Genomic DNA, 21068 nt, shown 5'->3' with positions numbered 1-21068 from the left:
CGTCCTCAGACGACCCCAGCGACTATACAGCTATAACACCTGCTCACTTCTTAGTCGGCCGTGAGATGCAAGCAGTAGCTGAACCATCTTACTTGCATCTAAAGGAAAACACTCTTTCGAGATGGCAGCTGGTGCAGACAATGTTGCAGCACTTCTGGAAACGGTGGACTGCGGAGTATCTGCCAGAGCTCCAGAATCGATCGAAATGGCATAAGACGAACGAGATAAATGTGGGTTCATTGGTACTACTCGTGGACCAGAATGCACCACCGTTTCAATGGCCTCTTGGAAGGATCGTCGCTGTGCATCCTGGAAATGACAGCGTGACGCGCGTTGTTACTGTGAGAATAGCTAATGGAGGAGAGTTTAAGCGCGCTGTAACGGAAGTATGCTTGCTGCCCCTCGACCAGAAGAAGGTTTGAAATAATTATTTCAACGCCGGGGAGAATGTTCGATGGATTGCACATCCCTACTGCGGGTGAAAAACAGAAACACATACACATGTATTTTTCGCTTCTATATTTTCTATCAAAATAAATGACGCACTTGTAATTGCATTGTCTAGAGAAACAGACGCGTGTTTTTTTAGGAGACCAATAGAAAGAATTTTCCCGTTCTCAATAAAGCTTACAGTCCACTAAGTATCGATCTACAAGCGGTTTCGCAAGAGTGACTTTTACGATATCCCGATTGTTCCGGTATTAGCAAACTGTTAAGAGTTTAAATAGTTAATCAGCTGATCTTTAACAACAAGTTCCAAATTTTTTTCCAACGTGTGCAACATGTTAATGGGACGGTACTCCTCGGCTTTATCCGTTCCAGTAACCTTGGGATAGGAACCACCAGCGATTCTTTCCAAACTTTTGGCACATGCCCCGTGTATAACGATTCATTTACCAAGTCCAGCAGATCGTAACCGATAACATGAAAGCAATCTTGTATCACTTTTGAGTTAACATTGTCGATACCAGCCGATTTTTCTAAATTAAAACAAATATCTTTCAATTGTTCAAAAGTGATTGGGTAAAATTCAAGAAATCTACAATAATTACTAATCGGCTGTGTTATTTCACCAACCAAATCAATACTTTGATTGATCTGCTGTACACTATTTATGAAATAACTGTTTAATTTTTCTGGTATCACTTGCTCTGAGTGCTCTTCTCTGCCATTAAATGTTAAAGTTTTTGTTGAGCAATGTGTAGGTTTTAGTAATTGTTTAAGAATTTTCCATAACTCCTTGCTGTTTTTCTGATTTTGATCGATCTTACTCTGAACATATTCACATCTAGTCTTTCTCTTAAATTCGAATTCTTGTTATGGTGTCGACATACTAAACTACATGTCAAATAAACGTTCTGCCAAACGATCATTATGCCTAACGTCTTTATACTAAATTGCTTGTATATCAATGACCGGATGCCAAATGAGAACATTTTTTTCATTGAGATACGATCAATAAATTAGTGAACTCTGTGAGTTTATAAACATGCAAAAAAATTGTCGAAAAATGCGTGTGAAACGAAAATAAGCCGTATTATCATTCACTCGAGCTTCTTCGTTTATAATAATATTTGGAAAGACAGCAGTCAAAACGTGATGAATGAGAAGTTGGCATTGCATTCATCCAAGCGGAGATGGATCGAATTACGATCTCGCACATGGTGTGACCTAAATGACCAAAAATATTCTTTAAAATCTTTATAATGGAAACAAAATAAAATTAGACTTTCAAATTGAAAATTGGTCGAAAATTATTATATCCGTTGTTTTTATTATTTTAGTTGAACTACCGAATGGCACTAGTTGTTCAATGTAAACTACTTTGAACTGAAGATTCGAAGATGAAAAATGTGCATTCAACAAAAAATCATTGTACAATCCTGCCACTGCGGCAGGAAGCGAAACGTTTCCGGCCATACCTCGTCCTGTCATGCACATCCAGATCGAATAAGAACACTTAGAGAATCACTATCCTAGACGACAACATAGCATAACTGCACCAAAATTGTAAATCATTCTGCTTACCTTTAACGCGATCAACATAGCTGGAGGTAACGTGTCCGGTACCCCGATCGTCCCACTGCCGATCTGCGTTCAGTGCGTACAGCTTGACTCGACGTCGCGTATCGGTGGTCATGTTGCGCCTGGAACCGGTGTCGATGCTGCGGTTGCTACTACTACTGCTGGTATTGTTGCTACTAGTTGATGGTTGCGGTGATTCCTGGGGATCACTGCTGCCGTCCGTGCTGGTGGTTGTACTAGTAGACGTCGCCGTCGCCGCCGTCGTTGCCGGATGGTGGCGATGGTGGTGACGGTGATGGTGATGGCCTGAGGAATTTTTCTTCTTCCTCTTCTTTAGTATCTTGTAACGAACTTTGCCTATACTCTGCTCAATTTTTAATCACTTAATAAGGATACTTATGCTTTAGAAGTCGGCGGCTATACTATTCAGTCCTTTCGTCAAACTCACTGGGTTGAAGCACAAAAACACACACGAATTCGTTGTGCCGGGTGGTATTGATGATGTTTGGTCTTCACTAGTTAGATAGACTCTTTGAGAGTTCTTATGGTACGATATCGCGGGTAATAAATAAATTATTCGTCGATAAAATCACTATTTACTAGAATATGAACGTTACGTAGTAGTAGGGTTTAGGGGCTAGAGTCACTCTTCTTTCTTCTCGCGGCGAGAATTTTTTGTTGATTTCTTTCGTTGGGTTATGACGAATGTTTAAACAATGTTATGGGAACTTCCGTACTGTACGTCTAGTACTCTAGTGTTGATGTTAAACATATTTTATTCACACTCATTGAGATCGGTTTCTGAACAGAGTTGGTCGAATATCTGTAATTAAAAGAAACAAAATCAGTTTAATAATGACCGATAAACGTACATAAATGAGGAAAATATTTGAAAATTATTTGATTTATTTCAGATTTACTTTAGCGATGATAAACAAACGAACGAAGAACGAGAAAACTCAACAAATGAGCTACCGTGTGGACATCGTCAATTGTTTGACACGGTTTCGCATTCCCACCCACCAACTTCACCCTTTTGGTCTTTCCGATAGCCGCCAGTGCTCACAATCACAAACACAGCGCTACACCAACTGGTCATGACTGTGGCGCGTTGATCGATTTTGAAGGAAGAAGCCTACCCCGCAGACACTGCACTGCCCACCACTACCATTCCCAATGAGATGTTCAGCGGAGGAAACGAATCTACACGAGAACTACACCGTCAGATTGTCCACCGGTTTGGATTTTCTGGCGTGCACACGACAAACAATGACTGCAGCACACATACACGGTAGGCGTCGCTCTCCCGAGCGCGTCGGTAAAGTGCCAATGTAGGAAGAAAACAAACTCCGCGGAATGGTTTATTACAATCTTGACAGACACTACGGAACGGAAAACCTGTCTTGCCGCGCCAGTGTAGTACTACATCGCCTCTCACGTCTCGTTCGTCTCCACCTCTACGATATGCTAGGCCACAGATCGCGTGTTTCGTTTGTGTGTAGGTTTGGAGGTTGTGAGTTGTTTGTTACACCAGTACGATGAAATGGTGACCGAGGTATCGAGAATAGTATCTCACCACTCCATACACAAAGCAAAGCTATCTGGCATCGTAAATTTCGCGAGTTGAACTTTCTTTTTTTTTTTGTATGTTAATTCCGTGTCGGTGAAACTACAAGAGGGTTTATTGGTGTAATCATTCATTTGATCTGTTTGCCCACAAGAAGACATGACATTCCATATTTCGACATACGAATTGGAGAAGGATTGGAAGCACTTTTCTAAAATGTGTCAAGTGTTCCATACCTAATCTCACAATACAGTTCAAACGATGTTCAGAGTCTTTAAATTAACAATGTCAATTTCATTTCAATAGATTCAACCAACCTGATATAGCAGATTTTCACTTCGTTATAACCATCACCTACTTTTTCTAAAGTTTTATATCAAGTAATCTTTTTTCTCGACATGGGTCCTTTTCTCGAAATTTTCGTTGTCCGAAAAAAATGATTAAGTGTGTAAATTAAACCCGAAATGTTTTCTTTATAGTAAAAAATTGTACTTCTCAAAAGTAAATATTAATCGTCCCACAACAAAAGAGTCAAAAGGGTTCGGCAACGAAAACCTTTCTTTATTTTTTCTGTCAATTCATACGGAGTCCCTTATCTATGGTAATTTAGCCAAAGTTTTCAATATTAATCGAAAGCTTGTGGATTTGGCTTGAAACTTAAACGGAAAGTTAAGCGTCAAATATAAAATCTATAAGAAAATTCGTGAAAGAAGAAGTATACAAAGAAAAGCTGTCATTTGCAGTTAGGCCCTTTTGTCGTGGGACGATCAATATATTATGCCAGTTCACGTCGTTTTTCATTCAGTGCGGAGCATATCGATAAGTTTTATGCATCTATAACCGACAAAACAATATAACAATATATGCTAGGCGGTGGTGTTTTCTTCTTCCGTACCAGCACGTACCGGTTTTGCATTATTTTGTATGACAGTTTGAAAGGTTTGACACTCATCGCATCTAATTTCGGAAGTCGGATCTGGATGAAATGGCACAGTATCTTTTAAAATGAAAGCTTGAACTTGAATCATGATATGTGAAAACCGGTTGAATCTTTGCTGAGAAATCGAAATGTGTTCCGTTTTTGGAGCTTTTCTTCACTATTACCAGTGTTTTTGAAAACCGGTGACTAATAGTCCCAAAGTAGATTTATATATCGACTAACCTACTATGTCAACCAACTAGATAAAATTACCAGTAGGTTTTATAAAAATTCGCACCTCCTTTCGCCATCACTTGTGAAAAAATACTCAGGAAATGAAAAATTATCATTCATCGCGCTATAGTACCGGTACCAAAAGTCGGATCTGGATCAACATTTCAAGGATTTTCAAAGAATTTCAAGACATTTTATTTGCATCTTAGTTTGTAAAAATCAGTTAAGAAATTTCCAAGAAAATTGAGTGCGCATTTTCTCTTAGATTTGCATTTTGCAGTCTATGTGACTTAGGACCTTTCGTTTGAATCTAATGTCGTTTTCGTTTTTAAATTGCACTACACCGGTGCAGTGCTACACCAAGGCTTGTAAAAACGAACGAAAAAGGTGTAAGTTAAATATTTGTATTGTTGCTATGGGTACAGTTACGTTTATTTGGACTGGAAAATTTGTAAATAGAGCATGGAAATCAATCCGGATGAATATCAAGTTCTCCGTATGGACGACGGAGCCGTTGTTGAGGCGAATGGATTCATTCATTTGTCCCACAAAGAGAGTAAGTGCTATAAATATTTAATTTTTTAATAATACTTATAATTTTTATGCATTTCAGCTGATCAAATGGTTGAAGTGCGCTATGATGATGTCGCGCAATTTTATGGATTACCCCCATTGAATAGTAACATTTCGGCGATTACCTATAAAACTAGAACTTGGACAGATGCACAAACCAAGCTGATGCTCTCATTGTATAGAGAAAGCATGGAGCAGGTTGGTCCATTGAAAAAATTAAAATCAAAAAAACAACTATGGAGTAAAATCAAATCTGGTATGGATGAAGAACTGGGACCATTATTTGATGTAAAACAAATAGAGAATAGGTACTGAATTATGTCTTGCGCGTCATTTTATGTTAATTGATTATATCTCATAAAAGGTTTAAAACTATTATCCGACGTCATCGGTCAACAATTAGTCATAACAGACGCTCTGGAAGTACACTACAAAAGAACGAATATTTTGAAGAATTAGCAGACATTGCAGCTGTGGACGATTCGGTGGAACCAGAAATTATGATGGATACCTACACAATATGGGAAAAAAGCCATAGCAGTATGGATCCCTTTCCATCCTTATCGTCCAGCGCTCCTACAGCCAAAGAATCTAGTCCTTCAACGTTACGCGTTTCCAATGGGGGCATATTTCGAAGAAAAACTAATTTCCAAGATCAGCTACTACAGGCGTATAAACAAGCACAAGTAGATAAAGAAAAACGTCACAAGGAACGAATGGCCAAGCTGGATAAGTTGACAGAGATTTTTGAAGTGATTGCCAAAAAATAAACAAAATTTCACAACAAAAACTTCTTCATAATTGCAATACATGTTCTGAGTTTCACATTTACAAAGGCTGGGCAGTCACTGCAACAATCGACTTTCGATGTTAGGAGCCGTTTGTCATAAAAGATTCGAATTATCTCCTTGGCTTGGTATTACATTCGTTTTGTGGAATTTGTCTTTTTTGTTTAAACAAACTTCACTGCCGAAAATTTCTAAAAACAGTAATAAATGTAATAAATTTAACCAATTTTATTAGTTTAACAGCTTATATTTTTATTAATTTTTGATTAATAGCTCAATTTTTTCAAACATAACGGTTTAATTTTTACCGATAATGAATAGAACATATATAAAAGATTCGGATTGTCGATAACTTCACTTGTACCATTATATTATACCAATAACCAGAAGTGACAACCATTTGAAAAAAACTCAGGTATGTTGCCATGCTAGTAAAGTATTTATTTGGAAAAATAGGGCTATTGCGTAAAGTAATTTGCTATAGCATCACGTTTTAGTTCGCCTAGACGCCTCAATGCTTCATTACGCAATCCGTTTTCAATTCTTCGCGATTCACTGGAAACATTAGAAGGAACGCTTGTTTGTTCGGTGCCCACTTCGAGTGTATCGTTACGCACGATACAAATATTGTGAAGAACACAACATGCCATTACGAATTTAGAATGTTTTAAAGTCGTATGGAAATCCAAACGAGTGAGTTGTCGAAACCTTTGCTTCAGAAGACCGAAACAGTTTTCAATCACCACTCTTGTTTGGCAGTGATGCAAATTAAACATTATTTTTTTATTGGTCATGTGGCCGTTGTCTCTGTACGGAGTTAATAAATACTCCCTGATAGGATATGCAGCATCTCCTAATAAGTGGTATTTTTGTCCGCATATATCCGGAAGCTTACGGCTAATACTTGACATAGAAAAAATTCTCGAATCGTGAACTTTACTGGGTGGCCCAATGAAAACATCTAAAAATTTTTTATCTTTGTCGCATATGGCTTGAAGTGTAATGGATAACATATCATGTCTGTTGGTGTATGTGGATCGAATCTTATTTTTTGGTTTCCTTATTGAAATATATGATCCGTCAATACAACCAATTACATTCTTGAAATTTGAAAGCTGTAAAAATAATTATAATACTTAAAGTATTGAGCAACAAGTAATAAGCAATTACAAACTTTTTCAAAATCTCGAGCAATCGTTTCCTTTTCTGCATCGCTTTGAGGAAATTTTATAATTGTTCTCGAAATGTCATGGAAAAAATTCAACAATGTGTCGAAATGCTTGAAGCATGTTGACTCCGTCATATTGAATATATTTCCTACCTCACGGTAGGAATCTTTGTTCGCGGCAAACCTAAACAAAAGAAATAATACAAACATCTGAGTTTAAGCTTGATTGATGTATAGTTTAAGGTTTAATTACTCTGGACTTAGAATATAATTTTGCTATAATTTCGTTTCTTACCAAAGAAAAGCTAGAGCCTGTCGCTCAGGAGATACACTTCTTCTACCAGTTCCTATGTTTTGTTCAAAAAAGGTGGATGATTTATACAAATCAATAATATACTGGGCCGTGTCTCTGGTTAGACGGAAATTTGCTCGAAACTGCATATATAATGTAGATTCAGAATCGATGAAAATAAGGAAAGTGTATTACTCACTTGTTCATCGGTATAGCACTGAACTACTTCCGTCATGAAATCCTGAACGCGTTTCTTTTTTTGACGATTTTGTTGCAACATTTGTAATATTATTTCATCGGAATCTGAACTCGAACTTTGGAAAAGATTCAACAGGTTGTCCATACTTGTGAGTATGATTGATTGGTAAACAATAAACATAAACAGTTACCCTTGACTACCGATAAACGAATCAATCCTGCAGTGCTACACTGATCTTTTGGTGAGTGCTACACCAGTGGTATCGGTGCAGAAAAAGTGTAGCACCGGTGTAGTGCAATTTGCAAAAACGAACGGATTTAGTGCAAACACCGCTACACCGGTGTAGTGCAATTTAAAAACGAAAACGACATAAGTTTGTGAAAATCGATCACGCCATCTCTGAGAAAAGTGAGTAACAATTATGTTCATTTTTTGTGCATATCACCCTGTAATTCCGGGACCGGAAGTCAAAAAGCAAAAATGGAATGACAGTTTCGCCCTTTTTAATTTTTTGTATTACTAAGATTGAGATTTTTGTAGAATCCGAATTTTCAGGAAAAATAGTAGAATTCTGAAGCATTAATTCGTTGGAAAGAGGAACTCGATTTACTTACTAATGTAAGATAAGTGTTTCTTTGAAAAAAAAGCTGAAATGCGCTCCAATACACTTAATCCCAATTCTCGAACTGATTGCTCATTAATCAATATTCCGAGATTCGTTTAGTACATTAACTGATTTTTCGGCAAAGTGCATCTTTTTCCAAGATTTGGCAATAATTTTATCTTTTGCCTAGATGATTACTTGTCGTATTACGAAAAAAGGCGGGTGGGTAATGTCAGAGACATAACTGGATGTCGTGAATACGAAAAACACTGGTTTTTCTGCAAGTTTGCTATTCATAACGTACCAGATATCATAAAATAATGTCTATCGTTTGCGTTGGTGAATTGAGAGAGCCAGCCAAAGGTGGTTCAACCCCGACAGCTGCTTTTGAATGCATTATCAAGTCCAAGCATCTTCTTGGCAGACTTCACTAATGTAAGATAAGTGTTTCTTTGAAAAAAAAAAAGCTGAAATGCGCTCCAATACACTTAATCCCAATTCTCGAACTGATTGCTCATTAATCAATATTCCGAGATTCGTTTAGTACATTAACTGATTTTTCGGCAAAGTGCATCTTTTTCCAAGATTTGGCAATAATTTTATCTTTTGTCTAGATGATTACTTGTCGTATTACGAAAAAAGGCGGGTGGGTAATGTCAGAGACATAACTGGATGTCGTGAATACGAAAAACACTGGTTTTTCTGCAAGTTTGCTATTCATAACGTACCAGATATCATAAAATAATGTCTATCGTTTGCGTTGGTGAATTGAGAGAGCCAGCCAAAGGTGGTTCAACCCCGACAGCTGCTTTTGAATGCATTATCAAGTCCAAGCATCTTCTTGGCAGACTTCAAAAGACTTAGCTTGTAAAATCTGATTATCTGTAATACCTTCACATTGAACGTGAAGATCTCCGAGCAACCAAATCTACGCTCTCCTCAATCATTTTCTTTTGCCGGATGTTTAACAATGCGATCAACGAAATCGGTACTGTTTCCCAACCAGACACGCTAAACTCGTACCCATATAAAAAAATTACTTCATCCTAGAAAATCGTTTTCGTCTTATCATGACCTTTTTCCAGGTCAGATAATTTTCCTTGTGGGTTGCGCAGATTCCACGGTTTTCAAGCTTGTAGAACGGTATTGCAATTGGGTTTCTGTTAAACATCGTTCGATCGTGTACATGTCAGCCGGTCCCATTCTGTCAATTTGTATCTTAACTTACAGTAGAAGCAGCATTAATACAAATTTATAACGAAACCAATATTCTAATATTGATTCTGTTTGCTGCAGCAATGTTTACCTTTACCATATATCACGAAAAAAAATCACATTTTTTTCAATTTGACATAGATCAAGGAATAATAGATAAATCTAATCCAACAAAAAAAGTCTTCACAGGTAATTTTATTGCTTACCCATCTCATTTACCTTCTGTTACCTAGCAAAATACTGATAGGTGAGATTTCAATTTTTCATTTTTTGTGCATGAATATTCCTGAGTTGTGTTTCACCTACGGAATAGTTTCTTTGGCTAAACGTTTTGCCCCGAAAGCAGATAACTAAGGGTTCGAGTCGCGGCTCTGTAGCATTTTTTTTAATTTTCATCGCTGTTCCATTCATCAATCTTTTTTTCTCGTTGGTGCTGATAAAAGTTAAACTTATACGTTTCTATGAACAAAATAAATAAATGTTAAATACTGCAATCAAAAATCTTACTTTTCTAAATTATGATAAACATGCCAAAGCTCTGTGTGTTTTCGAACAGAAAGAACTCTTGCAGAAATACAACAGAATTTGGTAAAAAATGTTTCAATGAAAATGGCGTTTAATTTAAAAATAAACTTCATCTTCTAACCAGTAGCAGTGTGGATTTCCATCAACCATCAACGTTTGCCCACTATTAATCAACTTACAGAAGTATGCAATGAAACAAAGTCTATCAATTCATTCAGTAAAAACCATTCAAGCGAAGAGGTTGTGTTTCGATTGTACTGGCTCGTGAGTTAACGGCTGCTACCGAGACAATTCTAAGCTTCAGGTAGTTAAACTGCCCATAGCAAACGCAATATTCGGGGCGTTTCCCGACTGGAAAGCTAGCAACGAAGGCCATCCCGTTCATACGCACAGAGGTGTAGAGACACAGAGGTGCGAGAGCATAGAAGTGACGAGTCACAGAGGTGCCATCGCATAAAGGTGCGAAGACGAAGGGGTGCAAAGGCACAGAGGTGCTAAAGCAACCCAGTGCTGATCTACCAGGTACCAGAATTTGTACGCTGCGTAGGATCAAAAGAGACGGCATATATCGCGAGGTGCTACACTGCAAGCATCGCATTTGATCGCCACCAAGAGCAAAAGCACTGTACCTGGGGTCAGGTACAGCAAGTGCAGTGGTGTTCACAACGACGGCAGAGCAACTGAGATAGCAGTAAACGACAGAAGACTGCCAATTGGAAACAGCAAAAGACTGCCAATTGGAAATCGTTGGAAGAGCTTCACGTCGTTCTTCACGATAAAGGAACAGAGACATCAGCTACAAGGTAGATTTAATTTAATTTATTTTTTATTTCTTATATCTGAAATTTTACTAAACATAAGTTTTTATTTTGGTATTATTAATTTACAAAAAAAAATTTAATGTAATGGATGATCTCATGGAAGATCATCCGAATCCGATTCCGGATACTAGTAAAAGTTTAAATACTCCGAGGGCTAAACATTATCCACAGGGTACCACTGGGCCATGGATAGTCTATCTTCGAAAAAAAGAAAAGATTTTAAACTTGATGCAAATTACAAAGGATTTGACATCACATTTCTCTGAAGTTAAAGAAATCTGTAAGGTTAATAGAGATAAAATTCGAGTTGTAGTTAACGACTTGAAACAGGCAAACGATATTGTAACCTGTAAATTATTTGCTATTGAATATCGAGTTTACATTCCATCGAAGGAGGTAGAAATTGACGGTGTTGTGACTGAAGCAAGTCTGACAGCAGATGATTTACTTAAAAATGGAGTTGGCCGTTTTAAAAACTCCATGCTTGAGGGAGTTAAGATACTCGAGTGCAAACAATTGTACTCAGCATCTATTGTCGATGGAAAAAAGTCTTATCGTCCCTCAGATTCGTTTCGCGTAACATTTGCCGGATCTGCATTGCCTAGCCATGTCTATATCGATAAAATTCGTCTTCCTGTTCGGCTTTTCGTACCGCATGTTATGAATTGCACGAACTGTAAAAAATTCGGACATACAGCTACTTACTGTAGTAATAAGTCCAAATGTATCAAATGTCAAGGGCCTCATAAGGATAATCTTTGCGATAAAGATGTTGAAAAATGTGTTTATTGTGGGGAAAGCCCTCATGATGATCTTTCAGTGTGCGCTGCATTTAAGCTGCGTAAAGACAAAATGAAGCTTTCTTTAAAAGCACGGTCTAAGCGCACATATGCAGAAATGCTCAAAACGGTCATACATGTCTCCCCTTTGGAAACCGAAAACGGTTTTTCAAATCTTGCGGAGCCAGAGGAATCTGACTCTGACGGAAATAGTGAAGATACCTCGTTTGTCACTCCTCAAGGGTCTGTTAAGAGGAGATTAACAAACCACAAAATACCAAAAAAGACACCTAAAATTATACCTTCAAAAAAAGATCCCCGTGTTAAAGCTAAAAAGCCAAATTTAAAACCAAAAACTGTGCCTCCTGGTTTGTCAAATTCACAAACCAATCCAGGAACTAGCTCAAGAAAAGACAATAATCCAGTGGGCTCCATTTCACATTCACCAACAGGATTACTGAAATTTTCGGAAATTGTAGAATGGATTTTCGCTGCATTCAATATTTCTGAACCTCTAAAGACCATCATAACAGCATTCCTTCCAATAGCTAGAACTTTTTTGAAACAGTTATCAGCTCAATGGCCAGCTCTTTCAGGTTTTGTATCATTTGATGGATAATTTATCATCCGCCGCAAATGATTCAATCACTGTCCTGCAGTGGAATTGTCGAAGCATCATGCCAAAACTTGATTCATTTAAAGTTTTGTTGCATAGTCAAAAATGTGATGTATTTGCTTTGTGCGAAACATGGCTTACATCAAACATAGCCTTAAATTTTAATGACTTTAACATTATACGTCTCGACAGAGACTCCCCGTATGGTGGAGTGCTTTTAGGAATTAAGAAATGTTATTCCTTTTATAGATTAAACATTCCTTCGACTTCTAGTATAGAAGTTGTTGCTTGTCAAATAAACATTAAAGGAAAGGACATTTGCATTGCTTCGGTATATATTCCTCCAAGAGCTCAAGTTGGACAACGACAGCTTAATGAAATTGTCGAAGCCCTTCCTGCTCCACGTTTGATTTTAGGAGATTTCAATTCGCACGGAATGATGTGGGGTTCCGTTTACAATGATAGCAGATCATCTCTAATATATAATATTTGCGACAATTTTAGCATGACGGTACTAAATATGGGTAGCATGACACGGATCCCAAGACCTCCTGCACGTCCAAGTGCATTAGATTTATCTCTTTGTTCGACTTCAATTCGACTAGATTGCACCTGGAAAGTATTTCCTGATTTACATGGTAGCGATCATTTACCAATCATCATCTCAATTAGCAGTAACAAAGGCATTGCTAATTCAGTTAATATTCCATATGATTTGACAAAAAATATTGACTGGATTAAATACCAAAGTAATATTTCAAGTGTCTTAACTTCAATGGAAGAGCTTCCCCCACTTGAAGAATATGACTTCCTCGTTTGTTCGATTCTGGAGGCCGCAGAACAAGCCCGAACCAAACGATTTCTTGGTCCATCGTCTAACAGAAGACCTCCAAATCCTTGGTGGGACAAAGAGTGCTCAGATGCTAAACACGCGAAACAAAATGCTTTCAAGACGTTTTTAAAACGAGGAGGAGGAACTCCTCAGAATTTTGAAAAATTCTTGGTTTTAGAAACCAAGTACAAGAACATACTTCGGGTTAAGAAATGCAGCTATTGGAGACATTTTGTGGAAGGTTTGTCAAGAGAAACCTCAATGAGCACTCTTTGGAATACGGCCAGACGAATGAGGAATCGTAACGTAGGAAATGAGAGTGAGGAGTACTCGAATCGATGGATATTTGATTTTGCGAGGAAAGTTTGTCCAGATTCCGTTCCTACGCATAGCATTGTTAGGGAGTCTTCTTCAAATGATGATTCCATTGATAGCCCCTTTTCAATGATGGAATTTTCCATAGCACTCATGTCTTGTAACAATAACGCTCCTGGATTGGACAGAATTAAATTCAACTTGGTGAAGAATCTGCCCGACCTCGCAAAAAGACGTTTGTTGGAATTGTTCAACAAGTTTCTTGAGCAAAATATTGTTCCACCTGACTGGAGACAAGTGAAAGTTATCGCCATTCAAAAGCCGGGGAAACCAGCTTCCAATCACAACTCATATAGACCCATTGCGATGTTGTCCTGCATCAGAAAATTGTTCGAAAAAATTATTCTACGACGTCTCGACACTTGGGTCGAGACGAACGGTTTGTTGTCAGATACTCAGTTTGGCTTCCGTAGAAATAAAGGGACGAATGATTGCCTTGCATTACTTTCGTCTGACATCCAAATTGCCTTCGCTCAAAAGCAACAAATGGCATCTGTATTTTTAGACATTAAAGGAGCATTTGATTCAGTTTCCATTGATGTTCTTTCAGACAAGCTCCACCAACATGGACTCCCAGCGGTTATAAATAATTATTTGCACAACCTTTTGTCAGAGAAACGCATGCATTTTTCACATGGCGATTTGGCAACAATCAGAATTAGCTACATGGGTCTCCCGCAAGGCTCATGCCTCAGTCCGCTCCTCTATAATTTTTACGTGAATGACATTGACAGCTGTCTAGTAACCCCATGTACACTAAGACAATTGGCAGATGATGGCGTGGTTTCAGTTACTGGATCCAAAGCTATTGATCTGCAAAAACCATTGCAAGATACCTTAGATAAATTGTCCGTTTGGGCTGTTCATCTTGGTATCGAATTCTCTGCGGAGAAAACAGAGCTGGTCGTCTTTTCAAAAAAGCATGATCCCGCGCAACTTCAGCTTCATATGATGGGAAGAATAATCGAACAGGTTTTGACTTTCAAATACCTCGGGGTGTGGTTTGATTCCAAATGCACGTGGGGAGGACACATTAGGTATCTGATAACGAAATGCCAACAAAGAGTAAATTTTCTTCGAACAATAACAGGGTCTTGGTGGGGTGCTCATCCGCAAGATCTAATAAAATTGTATCAGACAACGATACTTTCAGTGATGGAATATGGATGCGTTTGTTTTCGTTCCGCTGCAAATTCTCATATTATCAAACTTGAGCGAATTCAGTACCGTTGTTTGCGAATTGCTTTAGGCTGCATGCATTCGACACATACAATGAGTCTTGAAGTTCTGGCGGGAGTTCTTCCATTAAAAGATCGATTTTGGGAGCTTTCATCACGCCTGCTAATAAGATGTGATGTGCTGAATCCCATGGTAATTAATAATTTCGAACGACTAGTCGAGCTTCGATCTCAAACAAAATTCATGACAGTATATTTTAACCATTTGTCACAGGAAATCAACCCTTCAAGATATATTCCTATCCGTGTCAGCCTCCTAAATGTACCTGACTCAACTTTATTTTTCGACACATCCATGCAGCGCGAAGTGCGTGGAATCCCGGACCACCTACGCTCTATGGAAATCCCAAAAATATTTTCAAGTAAGTTCAGGCATATTAACTCTGAGAAAATGTTTTACACGGACGGATCGCGAATGGAAGAAGCGACAGGGTTTGGTATGTTCAACAATAATGTTTCGGCCTCATTCAAGCTTCAAGAACCTGCATCTGTTTATATAGCAGAGTTAGCAGCAGTTCATTATAGCTTGAATGTAATCGTCACATTATCTCCAAACCATTATTTCCTCTTCACAGATAGTCTGAGTGCAATTGAAGCCATTCGCTCAAACGCTGCTGGCAAAAATGAACCGTTTTTCTTGGGTAAAATAAAACAGTGTCTGAACGACATATTGAATAATAATTATCTAATCACAATAGTTTGGGTTCCGGCTCATTGCTCCATTCCAGGCAATGAAAGAGCCGATATTTTAGCCAAACGTGGTGCTATTGAGGGTGAAATTTATGAGAGACCGATTGCTTTCAACGAATTCTATAGCGCGTCTCGCCAAAGAACACTTGCCAGCTGGCAAGCTTCTTGGGATAAAGATGATCTGGGTCGGTGGATGCACTCAATTATTCCTAAAATATCGACAAAGGCATGGTTCAGGGGACTGGATGTGAGTAGAGATTTCATTCGTGTGATGTCCAGACTCATGTCCAATCACTACACGTTAGATGCACATCTCCTTCGAATTGGACTTTCCGAGACTAATCATTGTGCTTGCGGCGAAGGTTACCGCGATATTGACCATGTTGTTTGGACATGCGTGGAGTTTCGTGATGTCAGATCTCAACTAATAAATTCTTTGCGTACCCAAGGTAGACTATCCAATGTCCCAGTTCGCGACATTCTTGCTTGTCGTGACCTTCCATACATGAAACTTCTTTATCATTTCATTAAATCCATTGGAGTTCCAATTTAAATTTTATTTTATGTTAAACTGTTTTCTCTTCCATGAGTTCAACCAATAGCCAACTATAGGATATTGAATATAAGTGGTGAACTGATACAAACAATCCTGAAATAGTTATAAGATCATGTACAAAATAAATGTATTTTATTTAATGTAATTAAAATAGCAACTCGCTTGATAAAAACAGTGTTTAGATTAACTAATGAGTACCAACATACTAATATGATATTCGAAATGTATTAGGTTTAAACTACTATGTATTGTGGATGCCACGGCGAAGAAAAACTTATGTATATTGCCTATGAAATAAACGTATTTATGAAAAAAAAAAAAAAAAAGTCTATCAATTCAGTTTTGAACCGCGACTCCCTAACTGACCTACCATTTCACAACGCTGAAAATTCGTGCTACACACCACATGACCCATTCATCTTTATCAATCAACTGTTACTGATACTAATTTTCGTCGTATCAAAACGCAACGATACATGAACGTACAAGCCAATGCTCTCCGTATTTTCTCTGCTCTGTTTCGGAAAACGTGCGTAGCATTTCAATTTTTGAATGAACCGCAAAAAATAAACATTCGATATCAAGTGTAAACATAGTAATAGAGTAATGAAAAGCAATCTTCGTTTATACACAAGTAGCTACTAGGAAGAAAACTGTCTGTATCAATGAAAACAAAAATATTTTGATACGAATATTGTGATTAATGTATGTAGTGAAGGTAGCTCAAACGTCACTACTGTATCAGCCGATGCCAGATAAATTAGACCCGACATAAAAAGACAGCTCAGTGAGTGATACTCGTTATTTGCCATAAAACATGACCAGACTTCACAAGAAAACAGATAACATTCCGTTTACTATGAAACTTCTATAATTAAACACTGATTATCTCGTCATACTGCTGATAAGATCCTTTCTCTCTCTTCGCCTTTTCGTGTGTATCTGGTAAATAGTAGGTTCCTTCATGTTTACGGATGCACTACAAGGTTAATGTATGGGTGGTGCAATTTTAAGAAAATCCACTCGAACTCGGAAGTATCACGCTATTTTGCAGCTCATGTGTGACGCAGATGACTTCGACACTACCTGACGTAGCTAAGCGACGCTCTACACTCAACTGAGTTAGTCACAACACATCGTCGGTGTGTACTAGTTTATGTTTGATCATGAATCACGTTGACTCAGTGTGAGAGAGAACTTCAGTGACCATCCGACACACGGCTAGTCGATCGTTGGGGCCAGTGTAGTAATCCACACAGGGCAAAACAAAAAAACAGAATGAAACTACTAATCTGTAGTGAAGGATAATCCAGACCAATCAAATTGGTAAAAGTTGTCGAAAAAAAACCAGAACTTATTTGTTTTACGTCAACAGAAAATTTTGATAAAACACAGAGGTCGAAAAATAAATCAACAATTAAAACTTAACTTTGACCGAGTACGACCACGACCATCTCGATTCTTTATATATGTTTATGTATCATTTCAAAATACAATGCACTACAAAATTAACAAATGCTGAAGGCATTATTTAACTAAATTATCTACTTACCAAGTAATATATAAAACAAGGAACTGTCATCGCATTTCTGTTTGATCGGCACCGACTAACCTTCATTCCGTAAAATCAACTATGAGCTGCATCAGTGTGTGCGTATGAGCAACGTACATCTTTTACGCGTCGATAGTAAAATTTGGATTTTTCTTCAACGAATCACTAACATTTCTGGCACAGAAATATGTTAAGAAATGTTATACCTACTTAATATAAGGAACAAATTGAATTTTCCATTTGAAAACTCTAAAAAACGAGCATTTCTAGTCTTGGATGATGCTTTCATCAACGAACACAAACTCGTTTGATGCAGCCAGCACTTTGAAGGATCTAAACGTCAAACAATGCTGCGCAAGACTGTAGAATCGAGGTAGCCGTGAGTTCACAATTTACCATATCAATGTCAAATGTTGGCAATTTTCGTTGTATGAAAACATATTCTCTATATTTCAATCTTATCCCTTGTCAAGTTGTGTGATTAGAAATTTTCTATTACGTAATTTCTTCATAATTGAACAAAAGTTCAATAGAACAGTAATCTTAGGCCGCTGCCATTCCTGTGCGCTGTTTTGATGGAAACACAACGCACGTAAAAGCTCCCACACACCATTCATGCCGATGTGTAACACAACACTCTTGACTGTTTTGGTGAATCATCTCGAATCGTGCTGCCAGCTAACACTGATCAGGCGTCTCGAATTAGTTTTTTCCTAGCTTGTCAATAATTCGAATAAAATCGATAGTTCTACGACAAAAGGGCTAAATCCAAAGCTTGTAATTTCAACTCGAAAGTTTTTTGAAGAGTAAGGCGTCAAATATAAAATCAATCCGGTATATCGTGAAAAAAGTACCACAGAGAGATGTAATCTACAAAATAAAAATAAAATTATTCAAATTCATCTTCACTGTCTTTCAATTCTTGGTTTTATGTTTTGATTCAATACAAACCGTAACAAAATATAATTATGTAAGAAACACGTTTCGGCGATATCGGCCAATTAACCTATCTAGAAACATCAACTTTGAAGAGGATTTGGCAGGCGAACGGTGATAGGTAGTGTATTATTTTTTTTTAATCAAACGCAACAGCTAACTGGTTAGAACTTAACAAGTACCGAATCCTTTAGAATTTCTCTTAAAAATAAACGATTATATTGAAAATACATAAACTAACCCGGGGTCGTTTGAACAAGCAAACACTTTTTAAGAAACTGTGTTGTGGTAGCACTTTTAGCAACGGGAGTGTGAGTAAACCCGATATAAGAATCAGGTTCGAAACTGACTCGAATTTCAGTTCAATGATGTTGAAACTAGGTACGAACCAGGTTTCAAACAATCGGTGTGACAACAGTTAAAATTGGAAAGTGGGTTAGGTTTGGTATCAAACGAAAGCGAAATCAGAATGAGCAATCTTCAGATACTATTATATGATAAAACAAGATTTAAAAGCATTTTGAATGACAACAACATACCATTAGTTCATTTGTTATTGACACCAGAATTGTTGCTTTATATCATGCATTAATTAAATCCTGTTGAAAATTATCCAAAACACAAAAAAAAGAAAAAGGGGGATCGACGTAAACGAAAACTGAATATGGAGGTCGACGAGGTCTAGAAATCGACTCCCTATTGTTTGATATAAGTTGTTATTTGAAATACTTACACTAAAAAAGTTGTGTTTATTTGACCATCCGAAGAAATTGGTAAACATTTTACATCAATATTAAAAAAGCAAGAATTTGAGTTTTCAAAGGAATTTGTTGATGGGGCTCTGAGGCCTAAGTTAATTTTAGTAAAGGGGCCAAAATAGTTTGGGAACCCCTGATCTAAAATAGTTTGGGAACCCCTGATCTAGAAGTCAACGTGAGAAGTTTTTGACAACACAAACCATCCTTACATAGTTTCTTCCAGATTGTAGAGAAGTAACAAAATAAGTTTTTCTTTCGTCATTCTTGGCACCATGATAATTAGTTCATCTTAATAAAATCACGCATATCACATAATATCGGTCAATACACCACAGGTAAACATTCACTTTCAAGAATTCTAGATGATTTAAGGCTCGCTGAGGATCAACAGTAGACGAAAAACAGTTTTATCTTTTGTCTGTTTTGAAAATTAATAATACAATTGATCTTCGTTCACAGTCCATTATTTTTCATATGTTGAAAGATTTTTTTTTTTCCGTTATCAAAATGTGAACTGTATCGACGACGACGACGCGAAACTATAAACACATTCTGGTACCACTGGTGTTAACAGAAAACCCTCTCAACATCACACTCATACACAGCCAACGACAACGAGACAACGGTAGAAGACAAAAACCGATACATCATCGTGTCTTTTCGCTCCACATTACGATGAACGATCAATTACTACACAGTGACCGAGCTGGTGGTAGTAGTGGAACGATGGAAATTGTAGGAAAAAGAGGAATAAAAACATCACTGCCTACAGCACCCGATGGAGGTATGAATAGGAGGGGTATAATATATTGCTTCTCAATGGAAAAAAAGAAGGAAAGCAGCCACGCAAGAAGAAAATCTCCGACGAAGCTTCGGCAGCAAAAAAAAAATTGCAAGTCTCGACTCGTATGCCTGCAGCGGCTAATAAACTATGCAATTAACTGAAATCGTGATACTTACCTAAAAATTAAAAGTGGTCGCACTCGATCTCAAATCTCACGACTAATAGAATCACGCGTTAATCTTCTACTAGAAAACCAATACACCACACGTAACGAGTCGAAAATCGGTGAAACTTTTACGTCCAGACCGAGATTTCTTCTTTTTCTTCCTCTCACATAGAATTCGATCGGAATCTCAAACTGAACTTCAGAACCGTGGTTTCAAACCGGTAGAAGCAAACCACGAGAAAATAATACGAATTTCCCGACACTTCCACGGCCGCGATCGGCCTTGTGAAACCAAGGGCGATCGGCCAAGCTAAAGAAATACACAGATTCTTCTTCTTTGCTCCCACTTGAAACACAACTCGACCGCAGCTCAGGAAAGGTGAAACTTTTTTCACCTCAAAGGAGAAAACTTTTAGCTGCACTTCCGGCAGAAGAACACAACTACCGATTCGTCACGACTTCCACAAACTTTTCCACGCACCGACGAAAACTGGATGCACCTTGGCATACGACTGTGTCACGATATGCTGGCCAGCTATCAATTTTTCGCAGCAAAATTTGCTCATCGACGTGCTCGCGAAACTGGGATCACAACATTCATCGCCATCTTGGATTCGATATAACTTTGTGGCTGCTTGCCGTGGAGAAAATTCAATTTTTAAAAGCTCGTTCCACTTACAAGCGCTATCCTGCTTCGACTAACGGCATTCAAAACGAGACAAAACTAAAACATGTGTGGGTAAACACAAGAAATGACAAAAGCTCTCCGAGTGAGTGCGCTGGCGTAAACTTAACGAAGCTTCACTTCAAAACAATTTGAAAAAACAACGAATTGGTTTTCAAACGGTCAACATCT

General features: G+C 37.8%; 2 protein-coding genes across 4 annotated transcripts in view; both read right to left on the bottom strand.

Moving 5' to 3' along the window:
• LOC131440255 (serine/threonine-protein phosphatase 4 regulatory subunit 3) overlaps positions 1 to 20843 on the bottom strand; it is a 54175-nt gene extending 33332 nt beyond the window's left edge. The window contains exons 1-2 of one of the 3 annotated variants that reach the window (XM_058611368.1): positions 20223 to 20843; positions 2029 to 2848 (exon numbers count right to left, since the gene is read on the bottom strand). In XM_058611368.1, the coding sequence (XP_058467351.1) occupies positions 2029 to 2140 (112 nt within the window). In that variant the 5' untranslated portion in view covers positions 2141 to 2848; positions 20223 to 20843. Of the gene's footprint in view, positions 1 to 2028; positions 2849 to 17568; positions 17819 to 20222 lie in introns of those variants that run through there. The other 2 variants (XM_058611370.1, XM_058611369.1) reach the window with 2 other exon arrangements.
• LOC131426010 (putative nuclease HARBI1) lies at positions 6565 to 8303 on the bottom strand. The gene is made up of 4 exons (XM_058588400.1): positions 7766 to 8303; positions 7570 to 7709; positions 7281 to 7458; positions 6565 to 7221 (listed from the first exon to the last, which is right to left on the bottom strand). The coding sequence occupies exons 1-4, from the start codon at positions 7943 to 7945 to the stop codon at positions 6565 to 6567; spliced, it is 1155 nt and encodes a 384-aa protein (XP_058444383.1). The 5' UTR covers positions 7946 to 8303.
• Positions 20844 to 21068: the final 225 nt, after the last annotated feature.

This window comes from Malaya genurostris, chromosome 1 (assembly GCF_030247185.1).
Source record: "Malaya genurostris strain Urasoe2022 chromosome 1, Malgen_1.1, whole genome shotgun sequence".
Lineage (NCBI taxonomy): Eukaryota > Metazoa > Arthropoda > Insecta > Diptera > Culicidae > Malaya > Malaya genurostris.
This window is presented reverse-complemented; position numbering and strand designations above follow the sequence as displayed.